General features: G+C 41.4%; 1 protein-coding gene across 1 annotated transcript in view; it reads right to left on the minus strand.

The window, feature by feature from the left end:
- DNAH6 (dynein axonemal heavy chain 6) overlaps nucleotides 1–12,430 on the minus strand; it is a 291,734-nt gene that overhangs the window by 87,571 nt on the left and 191,733 nt on the right. Inside the window, exons 50-56 of the mRNA XM_019942077.3 lie at nucleotides 10,852–11,019; nucleotides 10,199–10,434; nucleotides 7,707–7,968; nucleotides 6,452–6,575; nucleotides 5,745–5,941; nucleotides 3,962–4,165; nucleotides 2,520–2,645 (exon numbers count right to left, since the gene is read on the minus strand). Of these exons, the coding sequence (XP_019797636.2) occupies nucleotides 2,520–2,645; nucleotides 3,962–4,165; nucleotides 5,745–5,941; nucleotides 6,452–6,575; nucleotides 7,707–7,968; nucleotides 10,199–10,434; nucleotides 10,852–11,019 (1,317 nt within the window). The remainder of the gene's footprint in view (nucleotides 1–2,519; nucleotides 2,646–3,961; nucleotides 4,166–5,744; nucleotides 5,942–6,451; nucleotides 6,576–7,706; nucleotides 7,969–10,198; nucleotides 10,435–10,851; nucleotides 11,020–12,430) is intronic.

Raw genomic sequence — 12,430 nt, forward strand, 5'->3', positions numbered from 1 at the left:
TTCCACTAAGATCAAGAAAAAGACAAGGTTGCCCACTCTCAGCACTCTTATTCAACATAGTTTTGGAAGTTTTAGCCACAGAAATCAAAGAAGAAAAAGAAATAAAAGGAATCCAAATCGGAAAATAAGAAGTAAAGCTGTCACTGTTTGCAGATGACATGATACTATACATAGAGAATCCTAAAGATGCTACCAGAAAACTACTAGAGCTAATCAATGAATCTGGTAGAGTAGCAGGATACAAAATTAACGCACAGAAATCTCTTGCATTCCTATACACTAATGATGAAAAATCTGAAAGTGAAATTAAGAAAATACTCCCATTTACCATTGCAACAAAAAGAATAAAATATCTAGGAATAAACCTACCTAAGGAGACAAAAGACCTGTATGAAATGTAGTGCTTAAGTCACATTCTGCTTTACAAGTTGTTACAAATACAGGTGAATTAAAAACAAACAAGCAGAAGTCTATTCTATTTCATTAAAAAATGCTGAATGAGGTCGATTAACTCGATTTCACACCCATGAATGGGTGGAGACAAAGTCTGAAAATACCACCCCACAAATGTAGAAAGCAGCTAGGTGTACAACCCGAATGACACCAAGTCACAGAAAGCAGGAAAGTGTCCTCTTTCAGTCCCCTTTCAGTCAGAGTGTCCTCTTTCTGGCCCCGCTCTAACCAGGGCCCTACTCCCCACTCCCAAGAGCACGCTGCTACAGCTAAGAGGCTCTGCTCTCCAGGGGTAGAATGTCACAGAAAGTCTTTTGTCCATTGCCGTGAGAAAAGAAATTCCCTCAGGACCTCCTGTGTCACGACGTAAACTGGGGTTTAAGAATCCAGTTAGGGGACTTCCCTGGTGGCACAGCGGCTTAGAATCCACCTTCCAATGCAGGGGATGCAGGTTCGATCCCTGGCCAGGGAACTAAGACCCCACACACTGTGGGGCAACTGAGCCTGCGTGCTCTAGAGCCCGTGTGCCACAACTAGAGAAAAGCCTGAGCACCACAATGAAGATCTTGGGTGCTGCAAATAAGACCCGATGCAGCCAAATAAATAAATGGTCCACATTAGAAAAAAAAAAAAAAAAAAGAAACTAGTTTGGGGCTAACATAACTGGGCCGAGGATTTTTGGAGACCTCACTCTCTCCTGTAACTTCAGGGTTTGAATGGGGGCCTGGGACGCATTACAGAACTTTGCCCATTTTGGTCAAGGCCACAAGCCACACATGGAAGCTTCCTGTGCTTTTTTGTAGCTTGAGCTGGGAGCATGGTAACTTGCTGTGGATTTTCTAGATGGTCAAGGCTGCTCAGATGGTATACTTAACCTTTCTGTGCCTCAGTTTCCTCATCACACCTTGTAAGGTTGCAGTGTGAATTAAAGAGTTAATATACATTAAATACCAACAACAGAGTCTGGCATGCAGTGAGCACTCAGTGAGTGGTAGCTGTTGCTAATATTACTGATTATTCTAGGCACCATGCCAGGGCTGCAGCTAAGCTGCCCCAGGTCCGCAGTCTTTTCTGGGCTTCTCGCCATTCTGTTGCAGCAGAGATCCTTCTAGACACGGTTACACTGAGGCTCAGCTCACAGTGTTCAATTACTCATCCTTCTCATAAAATAGAATGGGAAATTAGGGAAATAAACCGTAATTATTACCCAGTTTCTTTTGTGCCCAAGGCCATTGTAAATGCTGTCCCCTTTGCCTGGAAAGCCCATCTCTCTGAGCTCCTCCCATGGCGAGCTCATCACGTAGGTCACAGCTTAAATGTTACCACCTGTAGCCATGCATCTACTTTAGCTTCCCACACCCCTTTATAGGCTATGTCAGCACTGGGCTTGTCCCTTCAAAGTCCCTACTGCAAGTTCTCTTCCTCCCTTTCTGTCTCATTTCCTCTCTCTTTTCTCTGGTTATTATCTCTGTCCCCAACTAGATCGTAAACTACTAAGGGCAAGAACCGCATCTGTACTGTTTGCCATTAATTCTCAAACCATGTGTGTTGAATGAATGAACAGTTTCAAAAACATCACTCTTGGAGTGACTCTGAGGAAATAAAGCATGTAGACTCAACAAACATCAATTTTTTTAAAATAAAAGTTTATATCATACCCCTTAATCTAATTCTGACTTTACGTCTAAGTGGAAAATAATGTTTATGCCCTTTGGGGTGTTTTACTGGCTTCACATCACTGGTGCGAGGAGATACTCCCTGATGACACTGCTGCTTTGAGTTTTCGGGGCCGCTAACGATCAAGAGCCACACGAGGCCTGAGAATCAGCAGTGTTAGAAAACAGAGCCCATCCCACTTAACACCAAAGGCATATCTTCCAAATATTCGATCAATCACAGACTGCTCCCCATGCGAGAGTGTATTGTTTAAGGAGAAAAGCAATTGGTTTGACCAGCTAGAAAAGTGCACTGACTGGGGTCTTTAGTGTGAGGCAGACATGGCCTGTATAAGATTCCAGATGCGATCTGAAGGTTGGAAACTAAGAAAAGAAAAGTAAAAAGCAAACCTCTTCCAGTAAGACGGGTAAACCAAGTCGGATTGAATTTTCCAGTGTGCGTAAGAAATTACTATCCGTGAGTTTAATGACCTTTAAATCATTTTTGCTTTCTTTGTTTCTTATCCAACGGTTTGCCTGTATGAGAAAGCACAAAGCAGGATGTTTACTTTCGAGTTTGTAAAAAAAGTGGAAGTTTTTAAACTTTAGAAATTTTGTTCAATCTAGAAACAAGTTTGAAAGATAAGAAAAAAAAATATACCACTCCCACTGCAAATAAAAATACCTTTTAAATCTAACGTTTGGGATTCTTGCTTTTGTTCAAATTTGGGTCAAATGAAGAAAAGACCCATCTAGGAAAAAAGCTCACACTTAAGGTGTTCAAGCTTGTCTCCCTTGCTTTCAAATGGATTCCTTTTTCTAAACCCCATTTAGAACAATTGATCCATGGACTTAAGTTCAGATAATGGGATTCTGTATATTCCAGGCAGGCTTGCCGTAAAATTCATCACACCTTGACTTCATTCTCACTCCTTAGACCTCTTAGGAACAAAGAACAAGGACAGGAATGAATTTCTCCTCCCACAGAAAACAAATAGTCAACCTCCTAAACAAACCCAATCAATATCAAGTGTGCAGACCCCTACGTTCATGGCAGCACTTCTCACAATAGCCAAGGCATGGAAACAACCTAAATGTCCATTGACAGATGAATGGATAAAGAAGATGTGGTACATATATATGATGGAATATTACTCAGCCACAAAAAAGAGCAAAATAATGTCATTTGAAGCAACATGTATGGACCTAGAGATTATCATACTAAGTGAAGTAAGTCAGAAAGAGAAAGACAAATACTATATGATATCACTTATATGTGGAATATAAAATATGACACAAATGAACTTATCTATGAAACAGAAACAGACTTGTGGTTGCCAAGGGGGAGGAGAGGTGGGGGAAGGAAGGACTGGGAGTTTGGGATTAGCAGATGCAAACTATTATATATAGAATGGATAAGCAACAAGGTCCTACTGTATAGCACAAGGAATTATATTCAATATCCTGTGATAAACCATAATGGAAATGAATATGAAAAAGAATGTATATATATATGTGTGTATACACACACACACACACACACACACACACACATATATGGATAACTGAATCACTTTGCTGTACAGCAGAAATTAACACAGCACTGTAAATCAACTACACTTCAATAAAAATATTTTTAAAAAATCAAGTGTTTAGAGCACTTGGACTCCTCTCTTTTTACTTTCTACCTCCACAAAATGAGGGACGTGGACTAGAAGACAGCTCAACTCCCTTCTAGGTCTAAATGTCCAAGATTCTTACAAGTACGTTAAAGTCCACTTTTAGAATTTGTAATAGTGCAATATTAAGCAGAGTTAATAGGCTGCTCTTTATCTGAAGCGCTGGTTACACACCTGATCTTGGGGATCAATCATCAAAGGCCACCGTCTCCCTTGAGTGACCAGAATGCCATTTTCCGTTGATATCAGGTCACGGGGCAGCCCATCTGTGTTCCACTGCCGTATTTCGTAGGGATTGCCAAGAGTGTTAATGAGACTGAAGGCAGGATTGATTGGGATCTCTAGAGACTGACAGTCCTGGATCCAACACTCTATAAGCTGTAGAAGGAGAAAAGCTTGTATAGAGTCAGGAATACTCAGTAAATGAAGATACACACAACAAGTCCTACTTAGGCAGGAGATAGATGGGTCCCGGGGGCAAATGGTTTGAGTTTGTTCCTGTGGACCGATACTCTCAGATGGGAATGACAGGACAGTTGAGAGAGGAGGCTGGGCCCTGCCCAGATAGAAGATACATATTCCTCATTCTTGAAGTCAGGAGACCTCCCCGACTACACATGCACAGAAAGGCTCCTTGGAGGTCAAAAGGGGAGTGAGGTCAACTAATGCTCACTTACCCATAGGCCTCTTCGGTAGAATTCATCTTGGCTAAGAGATGTGGACGCACACATGGGAAATCCTGAGCTATACCAATACATATTTTGAACCAGGCAACTCAAAATGATTGGCCAAAGGAAACCCAGAAGAAATGCCCCATAAAAGTGATTCAAACTGCCATGAGGGCGCGACTCTCCCTGAGCCTGCCCGTGTGTCTATCCACATGTACTGTACTCTTTTTTCCTCCTAGTAAATTACTTGTTTCACTACTTTCTGTCTTTGTGGGAATTCTTTTCCTGCAAAGCCATAGTGTCAGGGCCTTGTCACTGGCCACTGGTCTAGGAGCAAGGATTCAGTGCTCTCACCACCGCGACCCGACCTCAATCGCTGGCCAGGAACGGAAACCCTGCTTCAAGCCGCTGCAGGCCGAGGCCACCCGAGATCACTACCAGACTCCACAGGCATCCTGGCATCAGAGCACAGGACACAAGAAGTGGACTAATAAGAGATCTGGGGGCTAGAACTACGCCGTTAACCAGCTGTGGCTTTGGGCATGTCCCACGCCCTGTCTGGACCTCAGTTTTCTCGTGTAGAAAAGAAAGGGGTTGTCACAGTAGCCTTCACCCACGGGTGTAGGTGGGAGAGTCTGGCAGCACGTGGAGAAGTTGGGAGTTATCACAATGACCAAGGGGGCTACTGGCAATTAGTAAATCGAGCAGAGGGGTGTTAGCATGTCACTTCCTTCAACGAGTGGCACAGTCATGCACACTAGGGAACTGTCTGTCCCCCAAGAGCACCCCTGGCCCCACTGCCCGCTTGGCATCAGATGATCCCTGAGCTCCTATAGAATCTGTATGAGTCCTATACCAACCAGGTTTTATTACTCAAGGACAGGGATAAACATTTTTAGGAAGGCATTTCATAAAAGTGGTTTGCAAATATCTCCAAATAATTCAGTTTCCTGCTCTTTCCCATCGTTGAGCCCTTTGTAGCAGGCCCTCACCAATTCAGAACACTTCATCCTCGTTCAATCCTAAGTCGGGAAGACTCCCTGTCTCTTTTTCTTCCTCAGGTTCCTGTGTAAGCAAGCGATGAGTAACTTTCTAAGGCGGGAGAGGAAAAGGGGGATTGTGTTAAGGAAAGCCTAGGGGTAACCATCACTGACTTGGGGGCAGTGGAATGAATACCTAAGGTTCATGGAGAACCTCCCTCTACACTTGGAAAAATGACACACACACACCCCGCCTCCCTCAGTTTCAGCTGCTTCTCACCCCTCCTCACAGAAAGCACGTTTACCCACCGATTGCCTGTACTGGGCTGTGAAGGCCCCATGATAGGCCACGCAAGCTGCTGCTATGAACACATTCCCGATGATGTTCGATATCTCCTCGTTGAATTTCTCGATGCTTTCTTCCCATCGGATTTGCTCGTCTCCTAATGCGGCCGTCAGCTTTCCAGCACGTACCAGACGTGCTTTGGTCAGGGCCATCGTCTTTGCTAGAAAATTTAAAGAAAACCGGGTTATGTTATTCAATATTTGCCTACAGTACAAGAAGTTTGTTCATCTGCTTCTACTGATAGCAGAATGAGCATGACTTAGCTAATGACGTCAATACATCTCTGGGAAACCTCACACCAATTCAGCACTAGTACCCATTTCAGAGCCAAGTCCAAGTTTGCCTCTTCCATGCTGAGAGTTCCTTTTTGATACTCCTTTACTCTGGCTGAAGATAGCGCTCTCTTTCTGCCCATGTGGTATTTATTTTCTGGATCAAATTCATGTGCTGCTCTGTGTTATAATGTAACATTCCCCCCCAAAGCCTTATTCAGATATAGGAGTTGAATATATACAATATACTAATGTTATACTAGAAGGTTAAGGCCATCCATCTAACGCAAATATGCCCTACATACTGGATGGAGGTTGAGACCTGACTGCCGGAAAACGCTTCTTCCTTTTGAAAATCAGGCATTTCCTAACCAGCATAAATTTTACGAGTTACTTACCCAGACTTTCTTTCTCATTCACGCTTTTGTCGTATTCACGTTGTAAGGCCTGTATCTGATCTTCCACATTTTTTAGTAATGCTTGCTTTTCTCTCAGAGTAGCCATTGTAATATCAAGTTCAGCCTAATAAAATCAAGTAAATAAGAACAGGCCCCCAAAGAAGGTCAAATTTGCCCATTTATAATAGTTTATTTAAAAAAAATAGGATTTATGTTTTCTTTCTCTTAAAAGAGTTTGTCCTAAAAGATAGTGATATGATATACAAAGTTAAAACATATATGAGAGAATAAAATATAAAAGCAGAACCAGAACAAAACAAAACAAAAACAAAGCCCAACAAAATAAATCATAGAAGGATTAGAGAAACAGATGTACCAAGCGTTTGAGGATGAATTGGTTACTAAAATGGACTATTAACTTTAAATGATAAAACAAATGAAATACTCATGCAATAGTGAAAACTATCTTTCCTAACTAGTTCTCTAGAGCAGGGGTCTGCAACTATGACCTGCAGGCCAAATCTAGCCCACTGCCTGTTTCTGTGTGACTTGTGAGCTGAGAATCGTTTTACAGTTTTAAATGGTTGGGGGAAAAATCAAAAGAAGAATAGTATTTCATAACACATGATAATTGTATGAAATTTGGCTTCCAATGACCATAAATAAAGTTATATTGGAACACAGCCACACTTAACTCGTGTCTGAATTGTTGACGGCTGTTTTGGTGCTGCAACGGCAGAGTTGGGTAATCGCAACAGAGACCATATAGCCGGCAAAGCTGAAAATATTTACTGTCTGGATTTTTACTGAAAATGTTTGCCAGCCCCTGCTCTATAGCTGTGGTTCTTTTGGTAACCTGTTCCACTAAATGATCATTCTTTGTTCTTCTTGGGGCCTCACATCCAATTGTGGGTTAAGCTGGTTTTTAGAACCTCATCAAGTGTGGGAGTATTTAGCAAATAGAAACATAGAGTATCAGATGCTAGAGCTAAAATAAAGTAAAAAATTACCATAGGCCTGACGATATGAATATACTAAGGACTTACTTTCCTTTTATGCTGGAAGAGGGCTGATTTCAGAGGTCATTTCTGAAAAAAACAATCTTTGCTAGCTATTTTTTAAAACAAAAACTAATTTTCAAGAGCATGATTACTATCTATATTGTGTAGGGTCTCAGTGGCACCACAAAGGGAGCTTGAATGATTGATGATCATGGCCTTTGATTCTACAAAATATCACAACACAGATGACGTACCTGTGCAGCGCGGAGTTTCTGTCTCTTTGGTTCGACTTCTTTGACTACACGAGAGTACAAATCCATCGCTCTTACCCACATGCACATGGATTTACATGCTTTGGATACTTTCTCTACTTTTTCAGGCACGAAATCAGGATTATTAATATACTTTTGAAGCTTTGCCAGGATTTGAGGCTTAACGTTTTCCTTATCATATTCTAAAAGTCTTCTCAGGAAGTTAGAGTCACCAAGAAGTTGCTTTGCCGTTGGCCAATCAGGCCTGAAAAATACACATGATAAGTTAATAGCATTGTAATGAGGGAATGTAAGAACAAAAGAAATGTATTCCTTTGAGGACATTAAGATATTATCCCACAGATTAAAAAAAAATCAGGAACTTCTCTGGTGGCACAGTGGTTAAGAATCCGCCTGCCAATGCAGGGGACATGGGTTCGTGTCCTGGTTCGGGAAGATCCCACATGCTGTAGAGCAACTAAGCCCGTGTGCCACAACTACTGAGCCTGCGCTCTAGAGCCTGTGAGCCACAGCTACTGAGCCCACGTGCCACAGCTACTGAAGCCCGTGCGCCTAGAACCAGTGTTCTGCAACAAGAGAAGCCACCTCAGTGAGAAGCCCGTGCGGGGGCTTGCCGCAACTAGAGAAAAGACTGCGTGCAGCAACGAAGACCCAACGTGGCCAAAAATTAAAAAAAAAAAAAAGAAATAAGAAAATATGTCATTTAGGCATGATTAGATGGAATTCAGACAGAGTTATGTCAATTGTTTATGTTATTAGTCATGTAACGTTTAACTTGCTCTGAGTTTTCCTATTATAAAGCAAATATAACACAATTTACTGAAAGCATTTTACTAGGCTTTAAGAGCACCACGAGCTGCTACTTTTGTTTACTAGGCATATATTTATGCAATTTTACTTTCATAGTGTGTATAGTTTGTTCTTTTAAAAAATACTTAAAATGATGTTTCTGCAAATGCTCTTATTTACTGGTTGAGCTACGGTTATAAAAATTTATTTTGTTTGCATCTAACAGACTTTCAAAATTTGTAGAATGACATTTATATTAGTTACCCCCCCAAAATGAGGGTTTTTTTTACTGCTACTATTACTATTATTAGTTCCAAGCAAGACAGAAAATTGAAGTTAATGTAAAGAAGCTACAAAGATATGTTTTTAATGTTGTCCAATTATGTGTTATTTATAATAATTTTTAAAAATACTATTAAAGTACCAGTCCAGTTAAAAAAAAAAGATATTATCCCACAGATGGCTTCTAGTCTTACCGTGGTGATTGTTTCACAATGTGTGCAAATGTCAAATCGCTATGTAGCACACCTGAAACTAACATAATATTGTACGTCAACTATATCTCTATAAAAATAAATTAATTAAAAATGTTATCCCCAAAAGTGGGTAGTTTTAATCTCAATACTATAATCCCAGTAATTGGTAGTTATGTGCACCATCATTCATGGGGGGACAAGTAGTTGGATGACTAATGTTCCATACAACACAGTTTTGGTAGAGAAACAATTATAAAATCATAGAGTCATAGAAATGTAAGGCATTATAGGAATAATAGTTATATTTCAAAAATAGCCCAGGCACTCACATTTTTATCTCCTTTGCTTGGTTTAGATCCTTAAAATCTCTTGCCAGGACACTACAATCACCTTCGAACTGGTTTTGTCTCTCAGTCAAACTCACTCTTTGTGAACTTTGGCCAGGTTGGTCTTTCTCACGTGAAAATCTGATTATGTCAACAATGTTCAATGGTTCTCAGGCCCCTGTGGCCAGGGCTCTCCATCTGTGCTCTGAAGAGCCCCCAGGTCCCACCGAGGTGCTGGCCAGAGGGTTAGTAGGGAGGCCTCGCGGGGGAGTGCTCTGGGCCCTCTACCCTCACTTTGATCACTTTTACTTGGAAAGGTTTCTTATAGCACAATTTTTATTGAAGAAAAGTTTATATTCCTAAAGAAAGTTTGAAAACTGCATATCTTCTAGGTGAAACCTGAACTGCTTAGCACAGCATACAAGACCATTCATGATTCAGTCACTGCCCTCCTGCCCAGCACCACCCAATCCATGAGCATCAAAGATCCATGAGCATCAAAGATCCCTGAGCTCTCCCCATGGTCCACTCTCCACCTGAGCATCGTCTCCCAAAAAACCTGCTCACACCTCCGCAGGGGGACTTAGGCACTCTTTTCTTGGCACTCCTAATACTATGCAACTCTCACATGTCTTGAAATTATTATTTTTCATGCCTCTCTCCTTACTAGACTGTAAGTGCCTTGTACGGAAGAACTTATATTTTCCATCATCTAGTGCAAAATAGATGTTCAAGAAAATGCTTGTGGAATCAATTTGTTGAATGACAGACCGAACTGATGAGAGGGTGGAGAATAGAATGAAAACATGTAAATGAAAATGGAGAAAAAGAGCAAAGAAATTCCACCAGGTATTTTGGTAATGGGTGATTGTGAGGTACTCACTTGGCATTCAAGAGAATAGAGATGGCTTCCATCACAGTCATGACCATATCTGGGGGCTTTGTGAAAACTCTGATTTCAGATATATCCGCTTTATCTAAGGAATCCAGTGCTTTGTTAGCAGCTTCGAGTGCAGGGAGAGCTTCTTCAAGATCTCTTTGAGCATCGTCAGCTATGGCTTGGGTTTCTTCGGCTTTCACTTTTGCTATCGCTTCATCTTCTTGCACAACGCTTCGGACCTAACCATTAAAACACGACTGCTTAAGTGGTCTCAGTATTTGAATTTCAATGTTTCAAAGCAAAGATTAGACCAATGATAAAAGAAGTTTGTCTCTACTGCATTTTATGCTCTCCTTTGTCCGTCTCATGCCATGTTGATAATAATGGAGACAAAGTTATTAGAACAGACAGTTCCTTCTTAGGAGAAGATTCGCTGTTTTATATTTGCAGCTGGTACTATTCTCACAACTCTCTCTGTCCCACTCGTTGGGTTCACTCATTCTCAGGGAGAGAGCCAGGCTTAAAAGCATGGCTAAATTGACTTATCACTTAATTATTTTCATAACATATTTAAAAATCCAATCATTTGTCATTGTATATAAGGGATCGGTTGGTGGTCAAAGCCTTCTCACCCACTGTCGGGTGATGCTGCATACCTGATCAGCATTTTCTTGATCCACTGCCAGTTTGTCCATCAGGGCTTCAACATCTTGTGACTTTGTTAAAAGGACAGGTTCTAAAGCTGAAAGATCTAACTTCATTTCATCTACTAGTACATTTGTTTCTAATAGTTTGGTGAGACCATTCTTTACCCGTTCACGTGCCTAGATGACAAGGAAAATATCTATTGTGATGAGTATTATAAGTTTACCGGCATCTCTCACTCATGTACTAGAATTTCACATCTGCAGAATTGGTGAATCAGTTTGTAATAGTTAACGCTGTGAATGTACAGAAAGCTTCAGGTAACAGAACTCTAGGAAATGGCCCTGATATTCACCACAGTGGGTTTGGATCCATGCCCCCTGGCCACAGGAGTAGGACGTCACTGAAGGCCCACACTGTATTATTTTTATTCCCTGTGGTAGCTTGGTAGCATGTTGAATGAATGAGGGACGAGTTCAAATAGAAACTCCTGGAGGTCACAGCTCTGGGAGCTTGTTTCCTCAGGGTGGATCAGCAGGGCTGAGACCCCCTGGAGATAGTGTCCTGGGTACTTAGCCCTAGTTGCTGATCTAAACCTTACTCCCCGGTGGTAGGAAATTCTTGACTAGGATCAAAGGAGTGGTATCTGGTAAAGGAGGCACCTTGGAATAACTGTTTTTTGAGGGTGAGACAGAAAACGTGGTTCAAATTGTCATGTTTCAAAAATATGTGTCACGTTATTTTACTAGGCATACATTTACCAGGTAAAAATCCTCTGAAAGACATTTAAAATATCTAAATGGTAAATGCTTCCATTTTTACTATTTAAAATGTTGAAAATTTTAGGTCATGTTAATAGCCTGATGATGACAGTAGCCACTATTTTCTGAGCACCTCATCTGTGTTAGGTCATATTCCAAGCACTTCACAAATCATATCTTATTTAAATTCTACAACAATCCAAGAGGTAGATACATATTTTTTTAAAACTTTATTTTCTACTAAGATTGGAACAGTTACAAAACATGCTCAAGGTTGTACAGGAAGAAAGAGGTAGAGCAGAGGTGCTACCTGGTCTGCCTGACACCGAAGTCCTTGCTCTTAATGGGAACCACTGACACGTGAGACCACCAAACCCCCATCTCTATTATTTAACAAAAAGTTCTCCTTCTTACTAAACACTGCAGAGGTGACTAGTTCTCTGCTTCACTTTAATCTGTTGCAATGTCCATATCATGCTCCTGAGTCAAGGACCCTTATGTAATGATAGAAGACAAAATCTAAATATCAGGGCTTCCCTGGTGGCGCAGTGGTTGAGAGTCTGCCTGCCGATGCAGGGGACACGGGTTCGTGCCCCGGTCCGGGAAGATCCCACATGCCACGGAGCGGCTAGGCCTGTGAGCCATGGCTGCTGAGCCTGCGCGTCCGGAGCCTGTGCTCCCTGATGGGAGAGGCCACAACAGTGAGAGGCCCGCGTACCACAAAAAAAAAAAAGAAAAAAAAATCTAAATATCAAAGAAGGGGAAGGCCTTTGGACTGACAGCATGAGACACTTTTTGGTCATATTGTAGGTTTTCAAGGGCATGTATG

This window comes from Tursiops truncatus, chromosome 14, assembly GCF_011762595.2.
Source record: "Tursiops truncatus isolate mTurTru1 chromosome 14, mTurTru1.mat.Y, whole genome shotgun sequence".
Lineage (NCBI taxonomy): Eukaryota > Metazoa > Chordata > Mammalia > Artiodactyla > Delphinidae > Tursiops > Tursiops truncatus.